This window comes from Aptenodytes patagonicus, chromosome 3 (assembly GCF_965638725.1).
Source record: "Aptenodytes patagonicus chromosome 3, bAptPat1.pri.cur, whole genome shotgun sequence".
Classification (NCBI taxonomy): domain Eukaryota; kingdom Metazoa; phylum Chordata; class Aves; order Sphenisciformes; family Spheniscidae; genus Aptenodytes; species Aptenodytes patagonicus.
This window is the reverse complement of record NC_134951.1, coordinates 62,604,345-62,617,540: the sequence shown is the minus strand read 5'-3', so window position 1 is coordinate 62,617,540 and position 13,196 is coordinate 62,604,345. Positions and strand designations below refer to the sequence as shown.

Sequence of the window (13,196 nt, the reverse complement as noted above, 5' to 3'; positions counted from 1 at the left end):
GGCTTGGCTTGGATCCAGGCATGTTATGGATGGTGAGGAGGACATGGACCATGCCTGTATTAAATCAGGCAGGCTAATGGAGCTGATCTAGAGTTCCTCTACCACTTGCCGCTTCAGAAAATGCAACGTTTTGGGTCTATCCCTGTACTCACTTATTTAGCTAGTCTGGTTTGGTGTAGGTTCTCACTCTGTGAATTACTTCAGTCACTACTTTGAGAAATAGTGCCCAAGTCGGAAGAGAGGGAAGAGGGAAGCTTGACAACTGTAACTGAGCAGATGGCAAAGTAGGAGAAAGCTCATGAGTACACAGTGCTGGGCAAAGTGAATAAGTACAGCATGGGGAAAACAGTACAAGTATCCCTCCCACACTTTTAAGTGGCAAATTGCAGCTGTTCTTCTGACAAAAGATGGTGGAACACCCTCACACCCTTTACCAGCACATCGCAAAGAGAAGTGCAGATTCCATTGCTGCTCCTTTTCTTGGTGAGTGAGAACAAAAATCCCCCACCAACTATCGTGTTTTTTTAATAGCCTGTATAAACATTTAGGCTGGATTCTGAGCACATGCAAATTTTATGCTGGCAGAGCTCTGTGAGTTATTTGCTTCCTGACACGAGTTGTAACTCAAGAATCAATCCCTTAACCTTTATGAAATGTTTATTCTGCCTAAACCAACTCCCGTTAAAAACAATGCAGAGGCTCTAGTTGAAAACCTCATGTTAGTCTGGCATGTGCCTTATGATCATGACATTTCTGTTCGCTGGTAGAAGAGAGGAATATTAACTCTCCTTGCTGTTCTCTCAGCACATGCACAGAGGCAGGCGCACACAGGCACCCATATGCACAGACATCCCCCCAGGAACGTCAGCAGTAGTGCTTCTGGGTTGTCACGGGGGCAAGGAAAGACTCTTCTTCTCTAGCACCACTGATTTCCCCTGCCCAGAGCCCAGCCTAAGGAACATCGTTTTCCTCCTCAGTGGCTGAGTAAAATTTCCAGCCTAGTGATAACATGTCATATGAAAAGCCAGAAAGGTTTCACCTGTACACAACAGAAAACGGAAGGGTCCATATAACTTTCTGGTATAGTTTTAAGCATGCCAGCCTCAACAGAAAGAGAAGAGGGTCCCCTACCAAGCTTCCTGTGCAATTTTTTTTTTTAAACTTAGAATCATAGAATCATAGAATCATAGAATCATTGAGGTTGGAAAAGACCTCTAAGATCATCGAGTCCAACCGTCAACCCAACACCACCATGCCCACTAAACCATGTCCCTAAGCGCCTCATCTACACGTCTTTTAAATACCTCCAGGGATGGGGACTCAACCACTTCCCTGGGCAGCCTGTTCCAATGTTTCACCACTCTTTCAGTAAAGAAATTTTTCCTTACATCCAATCTAAACCTCCCCTGGCGCAACTTGAGGCCATTTCCTCTCGTCCTATCGCTTGTTACTTCGGAGAAAAGACCAACACCCACCTCGCTACAACCTCCTTTCAGGTAGTTGTAGAGAGCGATGAGGTCTCCCCTCAGCCTCCTTTTCTCCAGGCTGAACAACCCCAGTTCCCTCAGCCGCTCCTCGTAAGACTTGTTCTCCAGACCCCTCACCAGCCTCGTTGCCCTTCTCTGGACACGCTCCAGCACCTCGACGTCCTTCTTGCAATGAGGGGCCCAAAACTGAACACAGTATTCGAGGTGCGGCCTCACCAGTGCCGAGTACAGGGGCACGATCACTTCCCTACTCCTGCTGGCCACACTATTTCTGATACAGGCCAGGATGCAGGGTTTGGTTTAACCTATATAAAGCTAATGGTTTTGTTTTCTGTGACCAAACAGACCATAAGAACAGTGGGAGAAGAGATGGAGTTTTCAGACAAACCAAAGGGCTTTGTGTAGCCACAAAACTTCTTGAAACAAAACTTCTTCTGTCTGGGGTTATCAGTATCCTTTTTACCTATATTTTAAGACAATTTAAAAGTGAAAATACTTGAAGAACGCATCAAGACCTTTAATTCTTGCTTGTGTCTACTTGAATTTGTGTGTATGTATGTGAATGTGTATATACAGATAGAGATATGAATGTGTAGGGGAGAAGGGAGACATGATTAAATGTATGAGCGTTTATTTTTATTTTTGTATTTTTGTTATTTATATTTTTATATTTTATAAAATATTATTATATTTTTCACCAAAATTATGAATTTTGTAACTATTTTGTGAACAGTTTTAAACACTACCTTGCACTTCTTTGTAGGTTTACGGTTTTCTGACACCTTTGTCAAGTGTTTTATATGCTGATGGTCAAAAAGGTCTTTTTAGCAGATCATGGGCATAGACTGTGTAAAGGAATTTTTCCAACTCTAGGACTACAGCTGTAGGCTTAGGTGGTTCCAGGGGATGAAGTACATAAGCCAGAGGAGGCTTATGTAGGAGTCAGGGAGTATGAGATGGAAGATTCTTCTTCTGAATAAGCTCTCTTATATGCAGTACTGCAATTTCTGTCGCTGATCTCTTTTGGACAAGATGTGTCCAAGGTCTCTGCATACTTCCAGATGAAAAACACAAGCCCTTTTTGGTGCACACAGCAGTAACCACAGTCAGTCATGGAACCAGGGTGGAAGGCTCGACCAGCAAGTTCCATAGATGAATAACTTATTTTTCAACAAATTATGCAAGGCTTCAGAAAGGATTATGGATTGACTTTCATAATGCTTGGTGGTCTTTTAGTGGTAGCTATGGTTAGAATACTCCTTTTTTACATAATCAATGAAGCATGGAAATGCAGGAGAAGACTACGCTTTTGACTAATCTATTTTATCTGGACTCAGGTGTGATTTGTACTGAGGAAGAATTTAACTTCTCCACTCACTGGGTAGCTGGGAAATTATGTGAGTTCAGAAAGAGGTGAATAGCAGCCTGTCCTCATCTCGAAAGGGTACAGTTTACAGTTGCCTTTGTGGCTAGCCAGATCCTGGCAAATAGGAATAAGACCCCCCACTCTGGTCGCTCCCCCCCATCCCTCCCCGCTTCTAACCTCCATAAAGCTTGGGAAGACTTGTGTTTGTCAGAGTATCCAGCCACAACACTTACAATTTTTTTACAATAAATTGTAAAAAAAAACCTGTTTGAAACCTCCTCCATAATTCTCACATCCATGGAGCGATTGAGCCCACTTTGACCTCTAAGAGACCACACAACCATAACATATGTCACCACTTGTTACATTATTTCCTGAAATATACTGAACTCCGTTAGTAATGTAACAGCTTACTTGTTCTGAGACATACATTTGAAAGAAGCTGGGGGTTTAAAGCGTGATTAGTATCTCAGTGAATTACTCAGATGAAAGAACATGGTACCCAGTCATTGAAGAGAATAAGCATTCTCAAATCATACTGATTTTGTAGGTTGTTAGCAGAAATAAATTATGCCAACAGAGAAAGGGAAATATTTTTGTCCTCATTCTGTCCAGGGGAACTTGTTTTTATATTTACCTGTTCCTCAAAATGACTTTGGTCTTTTCTTAGGAAATAATATATGACCTAAACAGCCATGGGGATGTCCTCTTGCTGACATTCACTCACAACTGAATCCTACTGATAAATGCTTACACCACTGAAGCTTCCCCTCAATGGGTAGCTTAAATAGTGCATTTAATTTGTTTCATTCCTAAAGCCAGGGCCTTGGGCTTAAAAATGCTAGTCCAGGACATAGCACTAGTTATAAATTCTACACTCTCGTACAGAATCCTACTTTCGCTTTTAGTACACCCTCAACTCTGAAACTCGTTAATTGCTCAACTCTTCATAAAACATAAACACAAAAGACGAATGTGTGATTTCATTTTGGACTGCAAAACAGAAGCTGGTTTTTTTGCAAAATAACAAACCATGTAATTTATTCATCTTTCCTGCCTTCAAGATATTGTCTATTAGGTTTTATGACATCTGTGGCCGTCATGCCCAGCACAAGGAGGTCTCATCTTAGTTGACTATTTTCAGTTCTGTGTTATACTAAAACTTTCTGGAATCTTCATCCATCTCTGTGTATTTGCTAAATACATGCACTTAACATCTTCTGACTCCCATGTTAAATAAATATCCTTTGGTCCCACTTGGTTCTATTTTGGAGGGGTAATGCTTCACTCGGCAGTGTAACATAAAGTAAAATAAAACCAGCAACTCCTTATTCAGTGGCATAGAAAAAAGTGAAATTAATTATGAACATTCTAGGAAAAGGAAACAAGGTTATGAAACACTTGCCGACGCTGGTGTTTGTAATCTTCATGAATAAGCAATGCAATAACGCTGGGCAAGTGTGCGTGGGAGGCGCGCTCTGAAGAAACTGGCTGTTTTCCCCTCTCTGACCAGTTGAGCTGTTATGAATAAAAAATGTTGTTGCTAAAGAAACCTGTAATAAATCCTGTTGGGAGGATTACATGTGCTGATAACATACATAAACTTTGTAAACATATTAAAGTGTCAGTTTTTCATAGCTCTGGTTCATGTGGATGTTTGTAAATGTTAGTCAAGAAATGCAATGGAAATCTTGTTCCACCAGCTGGTTGCTCCTACGTTTCTGGTTCACACGAGAGCTTTCTCGTCATTCCCCCTGAAACAGAACCTCACTTTGTAGGGGAGATGAGAAAAAAGGGCTCAAGCCCTAACTCTGCTGTAGCCTCCCACCAAAACACTATCAGCAGAGAAGCTGCGCACCTGGTGAGTAATTTGAAGAGAAGTGGCGTGGATGAGCTGGTGCTTGATAAAGGATTTATGCTATTCTGAACATCCCTGCTTTGTGTAGCGATGCCCTCCATCGACGCCTCCATCAAAGTACAGTTGGCAGCCCTGAGAGAGGCATCTAAGTTGCCTTTCAGTAGGTGGGAAGAGTTGGGCACCTCCAAAAGGGATTGACAAAACCCAGCACGCTGAACAAGAGATTCTCAGCCTCGTCACAGGGAAACGCTGGGGTCAGAAACTGTCTCAAATCCTAGCGGTCCAGGGGGACCTGGCACTGCTACCCAGACCTGCAAGCCAATATATTCTTTAACAAAAGAAAGGAGACCTCACTCTTTTCTTCTGAAACACACCAAGAAGGGAGCAGCAGTGTTGCTGCCCTTAATGTATCCAAAACCTTAGCAGCTAAAATATTTGGCCAGGAGTTGAAAATCTAAGTTAAATTAATTCTTCTATCTAGCCTGTGTTGATCTGCTCTAATAAACTGACTTTTTATCACCTGGGTTTGCATGTAATCTTAGGTCATTTGCTTGCACCCATTTTACTTAGCACAGAAGAGGAAAGGGCTCGGGGGGCCTGGGTACGGGAGCAGGGATGTGTGTGCCTATATTCCAGTGTCAGTAAGCGATCTCCTGCAGAGTCCCGTGCTCCCTGTGGAAGAACTTTGTGTTGTTATTTTTATTATTTGTTACGATTTATTTATTGCCTTTTTTACCCAGGGTTTCTTTAAGAGAAAATCTCAAAGTCTCTGCAGAAGGGACCTGAGCTCGGAAGTCTCCCATGCCAGGTGGACGCTCAATGTCAGTAAGCTGAAGTCTCATGTTTGAAACGACAAAACATCTGAGAAATGCCCGTGTGTCAAGAGTGAGGTGGCAATTAAGCAGAGCTCTGAAGGTGAGGGACTCAGGTGTTTAAATCCTGCCCCAGACACACCTTAGGCACCTAAGTCCTGTTCTTGGATCTGAGCCTTGCTGTGTCTGCCCTCGCACTTTACAGGAAGCCGCAGGAATCACACATCGTTGCTATTCCAACACCCATCAATGAGCTCCTGTTTTATTTTACAGTGCCCCAAAATCTGCTTTAGCCTGCAGGAAATATCAAACGTCTGAAATCCCATCTAGGACCTTTCAAGTTTAAACATGAAACGTGTCAGGACATAAAACTGACACACAATAAGAAGCTTGAAAGGATAATGTTTATAGCAGCGCGCTACCAGAACTCGGTGTAGACCTGTGGTTCGGGGTTTTACTTTCATTTAAAAGTGTCACTATATGCATTTCTTTATGTTCTTCCCCCTAATTACTCTGTTATGTGGAGCTGAAGCATCGGCGCAATGCCGGGGTGCTGCTGGGAGCAGGCAGGAGCTCGGTGCCGTCACAGCTCATGTCTCTCCCGGTTCAGCTCCGGTCCCCATAGCTGAGGTCTTCCCTAGCAGCACCGGAGCGATAGACGTTTTGTGGCTCCTTTGCTTCAGTGTGTGCTATTTTTGATCGCATAAGTAAATAATACTAACATTTTAAAATGCATGGTCTATAGCTCATAATCTAGAAATCGAAACACACAAAAATGTTTATTAGTCAGCTGTCGTATGACCACAGTACAATCGTTCCTTCTTTTTAAGTAGTGTTGCTCATCGCACTGCTCACTGCTAACAACAAAAATAGGGTTAAAGTAATCACTAATAAAATCTGTTGGATTTTATTATGACAAAGCTTCTAATAAGTAATCGTTCTGCCATTGCCAGAAGCTCAGTTATTCAATTATTTATAAAAAAGTTGTAGCGCTTCTCTTTTTTTTTTGAGAGAGAGCCATAACATGTTTTGCATGAATAAATATTCTCTGAATATTTTTATCTGTGGCATTGTTTGTGGTAATAGCAGACAGACAGACTTTTGTGTAGAAACGTACATGGTTTCAGCTGCCTTTTGTCATCTGATAAGATTGCTTTGTTCTGCATTATTTTGGTAAAAAATTGGCAAAGTGTTTTTGAGTAGTTCAGACTCCAGAATTAGAAATGAGACAAAAATATTTTTTTTTATTAGCTTTTATATGTCCTCCACCAGGCTTTCGCAATTTTTCATTTAATTTCAGGAGCTAAAGGGGCAATCTACTGTTGGGGAAAAAACTTCTTAGGAACCTCCATAGTTTTAACGGATGAGTTTTCCTAGTAGTCACTGTCTATAAATGATTGAATATGAAATGGTAGACAGTTTATTAATGTCAGCAATAAACAGCAGTGGTCAAGCCAGCACACTAACTTTATTAACCAGAAAGCAAAATGAGCATGCTAAGATAATGAGTAAGTCTGATTTTTAAGCTCTAGCTCAGATTTTCTTAGGCATAACTTCCATTATCTTCGGTGAAAAATTCACAGTAAGAAGCAGCAGCAGACCGGGGATTTGCAAAGGCTTGATACACTAATAACAAAGCTTAAAAGAAATTAATCTCAGAGTTAACTTTATTGACTTCAGTTGGCTCAATAGGAGAAAGTACTAAAATAGCTGTTCTTTTCATATGCTTAAGAAAGAGATTGCCTCCCAAGCAGGCTATATATCTCAGTTTCAAAAGGTACAGAGCATTGTTTTTTTCCTATATAGGTATTGTACATATTTGCATTGTGCAATTTTGCAAGTACTCTAGCATAGGAATTCTTCCAAACTCAAAATGTTTCCTGAGGTCCTGCAGAAAAAGAGCCCTCTCCAGCTCCAGTGAAGTCCATGGGACTTTCTCCACTGAAAGCAAAGGAGGCAGGTTCAAGCTCTAAAACCATCTCATTAATAACAGCAGTATTTTATTCTGCCTGCAAAGAGAAATAGGACTTTTTATATATTTGCTGATATCCCATCCTACATCAATGGCTTTGAGAAGTTGTGGTAATATCTGTATTTACAATTTAACATAAATTTAAATAGGATAAGAAATGTCTTCAACAGCTGAAAGAAACAAAATTTGAAATTATCACCCTTTCAGATGTCAGATATGAAATGGGAACTGGTCTGTAACGCCCTTCAGTCTCTTGGGATAATAACACATACCGTTCCGCATGCAACTGGTATACTTCAAGCACAGATATACACGCACATAGAGTTATAAAAAAAACAACGCAAGCAGGCTATTCCTATAATACTTCTAACGCTTTCAGCAATGGGTAGTGATTTTCTAATATTTAATTATTTAAGATATCGCTACAACGAAATACGTTCACAGTTTATGAAAATAGGATGAAACAGTTCTCCATCTGCTTTTGTTTCTAATGACTGCAATAGGAATTTTACAGTCTATTTCGAAACAAATAGGATCTCATCCAAAAATGAGAAATATAATTTCATTGCAAAAAAGATGCACTTGTCACCAGCAAAGTATTTACCCTGACAATACTAATATGAAAATATCACAGAAAAAAAATTATCAGCGGCATACAAATACTTTGAAAGAGACCTAACACTGAATAATTTAATCCCACCCAAGAACAGAGTCAGCTTACTTGATAGCTGCTTGCTTGGTTAACTTCTGCTTTAAATTATTGCACTCAGATATTAAATTACTTCTTTTTTAAAAAAAAAAATGGTAACAACACCTATATTATATCTAGAATATGTAGCATTACCATCTGTGCCATGCCAATCCTAAACATGCATGTAGATGTCAGTAATATATATATATTGATGGTGAACTCTTAAAAAAATTACTTCAAAAATTCATTGTTATTTTAACTAATACTGTAATTCCTCTTTTCTTGTTGACATTTTACCTCCATGTGAATGACACCCTCCACGAGGGTTTAAAAAAACTGAAGACATAATTTTACCGGTTTGTGTTTTGTCAGTTCTCTCCTGTTTTGTTTTATTTTATATAGCTGTGTTTTCAAACGGGCTGTTACATCTGCTTAATTTTCAATTCGCAAGTAGCTGTATGCAAACCAGGCCAGAGAGGCAGAGGGTTTGCAGGGTGGAGCCCTCCATTCGTGACCGTGACCAGAAGCAGATGCTGGAAGACCTGCAGTCCCGCGTCAACAGAGGAACCAACGGAGGAGCGACCGAAGGAATGAACAGACGCCGGGTATCGCGAGCGTGCCGTTACAGCAAAAGGCAGGAGGCAATTGCCAACATCAGATACTGATGGGCTACCAATAATATACATCATGGTAGATCTACATCCAAATTGCAGTTCCACTAAGTCATACTGACCGTTTTACTCCCAGATGTAGGAGTTGTGGTACAAATGCAGAATTTTCTATCGCTTTGCTTATTCTAGCAATTTCCAAATTTAGTCCGTGGCTCACTGGTAGTCCACAGGGTCATGGCAAATGGTCTGCCGGACATTCACAGACCCATAGCAAATAATACTTCATTTCCGTCAGTTAAAAGGTCAATGAGAAAGGTGCACAACTGTCAGTGCTAAGTTTTGAGGGTTGGTGACGGCCTGCAGAGCCAAAATATTTTGGAACTATTGACTTAATAATCCTACTTTTTTCCTAAGCAAACTGTAATCACTGGCAGATGCATAGAACTTCTTATTTATTGGTATGCTAGAATATACTCAGCTGCATATTAATCTCTCTTGTAGGACCCGATCGAGCAACTTAATTTGTTAATCTTAATTGCTTTTATCAGAATAAAACCAAATCTCTTTGCTAATGATATGTTTGCTTTTGAACTTTATTGATCTTGTCCGCTATGTCTAATTATGGACCCCTTCCTCTGCACTCCGTAGTGGGCTTCAGAGGAGTTTTGCCTCTGTACAGCCAACTACGCATTTACTACTGATCATGAGACAGAAATTTAGGATGCTCAAACTAGAAACTTCAGTAGGAGTTTGGGGAGTAAAAGGACTGCAGACCAGACTTTTCTCTTAGTAGAGATTACTTTGGCAATAGGTACAAAATAAGTAATGCTTCAAGACCAGGTCCTTCTGATGGGGTAAATTAACAAAGAAACATCAGTTTGTACTGGCTGAGATTCTGGCCCAGCATATTCTGAATTAGTCAGTTCAGGCATCATTATTCCTTGATCTTAAAATGTGGGAGTCTACAGTATAATACATAGAATGGGGGACTTGCGTATTAAACAAAATTAAGTAACATGGGCTCACTGGCTGCTTGATGGCAAGTGGTTTGTACTGTATTTGAAAATACATAGGTTAAATGGAAATTTGAAAACACTGCCCTAGCAATGAGTTTAGGACATATGCTTAAAGGGGACTAACTGGGCAGAAGAAACAGAAATCCAGAGAAAGTCTTCCATGTCATAGATGAATTTGACAGGTGTCTTCTTTATCCGCACACTATCATTTTTTTCAAGTTCCAGTATTCACTAATAGCGATTCATAGATTTTTAAAGCCAAAATGAACAGTGCAAGTGTAACATCTTTTATAACTTTCATAAACAGTCACGCTCTAATTTTTGCTTCACACCGAATAACCACTAGTTACACCAAAGCGTGTTTTACAACCGTCCCGATTTGAAGACCTCAGCCAGTGGACGATGTACACCAGGTGAGGTGTTCTGACGGTTATTTGTCTTCACTGCCAAAATAACGAGCCAGACTTCCATTCTGGCTCCTTCTAGCCGAGATTTTTTCAGGCACTTGTTCTGCTGTGAATTTAACTTAACTCTTGCATTTTAACCAGAAAACTTTGAGCAAGTTCTTGGTACCTTCTCCACGTTGTACCAACCAGCTAATTATTTGCAGCCAACACTTCCACCTCTATTTCCCGCAAATTATGCTGCTGAACAGGGGGGCTACAAAAGACCTAGGCGGGACGGCGCTCGCATGAGGAGCCCACCACACGCACACGCAGCAGCCCCGATGCTGGCAAATCGCGGCTGCCCTGCGCCCACCCAGCACCGAGACCGGCCGGGGGCAGGAGGGCGACCTGCCTTCCCCCGCCAAAAGGGCGGCCCCAGGAGGGGGGCAGCGGCCGTGCCGGGCCGTGCCGAGCCGAGCGGAGCCGAGCGGAGCGGAGCCGCACCTGCCGCCGCGGACTGCCCGCCGCGGCACAGGACAGCAGAGGTCGCCGCCGGCCCGGCTCTGGCCCGGCGAGGCGCGCACCAGGTGCCGGAGCAAGGACGGGCGGAGGGGGGCCCGCTCCCCGACCCTCGCCCCACGGGGGGGGGTCCTGCCCCCCCCCACCCCTGCTGTAGCCCCGACTCGGGGCTGAACCCCTCCACGGCGCGCCGTCGGGGTGCCCCTGTGGGGAGGGGTGGGGGGGGGGCAGCCGCGACTTGTGGGCCCGCGGCTGCCAGGGGTTAAAGGAGTGGGTGGGAGGTGATGGAGGCTGCGGAGCCCTCCCTTGCCAAGGATAATAAATCGGATGCCCTGACATGTTTTACTTAGCCCTTAGTGCTCCCTCGCTGCGCGGCCGTGGGGATGGGAGGGCTGGAGCCCCGGTCTCTCTCGTCCTCGGCTCCGCTTTAGGGGCACTTTAGGTGAATCAAACCTTGTGTGCAGGAGGCAAACCGTACAAAGGAGGCTTTCAAGGGCTAGCCATGCCAAGCAGGGGAAGGGAGCGAGCGCTGAGCAAGAAAAAAAATTAAAATAATAGTAACCCCCCCGTCCCCTCCCTGAGGAAGTAACTCAGTTACTTCTTGCTGATTAAATGCAGGCTGCCGTGTTTTATGACATTTCCTCGGTATCTGCAGCTGTCAGGGAAAGAGGACAGGCATGAGCAGCCCCTCCGCGGGAGGTGCGCAGAAAATGCCTCCCCAGAAACGGCGACGGGTCCGATGCAGGCGGGTGGCGAGGCGGGATCGGGGGCACGTCCCGGTGCCCCCCGCTGCCGCAGCCCGCCGCCGTCGGCGGCTCCTTGCGGCGCCCCGGCAGGGCTCTGACCGGCGGCCCCGCCGGGGGGATCACCGCGGACCCGGGTCCTCGGAGCTGGCCGGCGCGCCGGAGCCCCCCGCCGGAGCCAGAGCCCGCCCGCCCGTCGCAGCGCCCCGCGACCTGGACAGCGCCTTCCCGCGGGGGCCACTCGCGTCTGCCTCCCGTTTCCTCCTGCCCCGATGCCTGGGGGCTCTCCTCGCCTCTGGTCTCCCACATCGCCTCTTCCGAACGGCAGCGCCCAAGGGGCTGCTGCCAGCACCCCCGGTTACTGACCCTCGCCCCCCGGCCTGCGGGGATGCCCCGGCCCTCCCGGCTCCCTCCTGCCGCCACCCCGGACCCAGGCGACATTGGTCAGGGGCTGGCTAAGTCAGAAGGGACGAACTCCCTTCATCCATGGGATTTAAAAAAAACCCAACCCATAAAATATCAGGGGCCACAGCCCCGGGGCGGTGCCGGTGCATGACCCAGGGGTTTCCCGGACGGTGCCACCGACGTGACTGGTGGCGAGCGCAGGCTGGAAGTCAGCGGGCCGGGCAGCGCCGAGACACCCCAGACCCCCACTCCGCATCGCCGGGCGCCAGGCTTAACCTATAGCGATAATCTGTACTGCTGGTTCTTGGGGTGGGGGCTTCTCTCTCCGTCCTCCCCCAGGTCGCTAAATGGTGACCGGGGTGGAGAAAGGCGCTTAGAGCATCACGGCAAAGTTACCTGTCGTGTCATCGCGCTTTCCCTTTAGGAAATGGAAAGAGCTAAGACAGGACGTTCCCCTTTACCACGCGTTAAAATATAAAGGAGCAGACGCAGGTCTTCCCAGAGCCAGCTCTGCTCATCCCGGTGAGGTGAGAGAGAAAAGCAGAAAGAGATCAAAAATCGCCTTCATCCCTCCAACTCAATGAAACTGCCTGCAGATCCGCTCGGCCGCGCCGCGGGCGCGGGACTTGCTTCCTAGCGCCCTCGCAAAGGCACCGGGGGCACAAGAACCCCCCGGACAGGTGAACAGCACAACGAGAGGAAGCAGAAGTTATCAAAGTATAAATCTCTTCGAACTTACTTCTTCCCTGTCGCCGTACCCTGGAGGCGTGCTGGCTGCCAATGTATTCCATAAAGTTCAAAGTGATAAAAAACCAAGAAATCAGTCGCAATTGCATAGTAACCCTTTGAGAGTTCGACTTCTCCTTTTCGTTCTTTTTTTCTTTCCTTTAAAAAAAAAAATAAACCGGGATGGTAGGCGGCAAGGGATGAACACAGCAGCAGAAATACCTGCACTGAGATCCAAAGCTGGGCTTGGCCGGCTTGATGGCTTTTGCCTTTTTTTCCTTTTTTTTTTTCTTCCTTTTTTTTTTTTCCCCCTCCGCTTTTCCTATTGCACTTTCCAACCGTCCGCCCCGCTACCTGCCGCAAACCTCAGAGGGGAGTCAGCAGCGGAGAGGAGCCGAGCAGCCGCCGCCGGGGTCCATGCCGGGCCGGTGGCCGGCAGCATGTTGTGGGGGTGCCGGGGTGCGTGCGGCTGTGCGCGCCCGTGTGTGCGCCGGGCGGGCGAGGTGCCGACAGCACGGATGGATGGATGGCGGTGGGAGAGGAGTGTGCGAGGGCGGGAGCGGCGGGGGGGCAGGAGGAGGACCCAGCCCCGCCGCCGCCGCTC

At 45.5% G+C, this 13,196-nt stretch overlaps 1 protein-coding gene across 1 annotated transcript in view; it reads right to left on the bottom strand.

Moving 5' to 3' along the window:
* The window catches only part of RSPO3 (R-spondin 3), a 63,366-nt gene extending 50,454 nt beyond the window's left edge, over positions 1–12,912 (bottom strand). The window contains exon 1 of the mRNA XM_076333546.1: positions 12,606–12,912. Coding sequence (XP_076189661.1) covers positions 12,606–12,702 — 97 coding nt within the window. The 5' untranslated portion in view covers positions 12,703–12,912. The remainder of the gene's footprint in view (positions 1–12,605) is intronic.
* Positions 12,913–13,196: the final 284 nt, after the last annotated feature.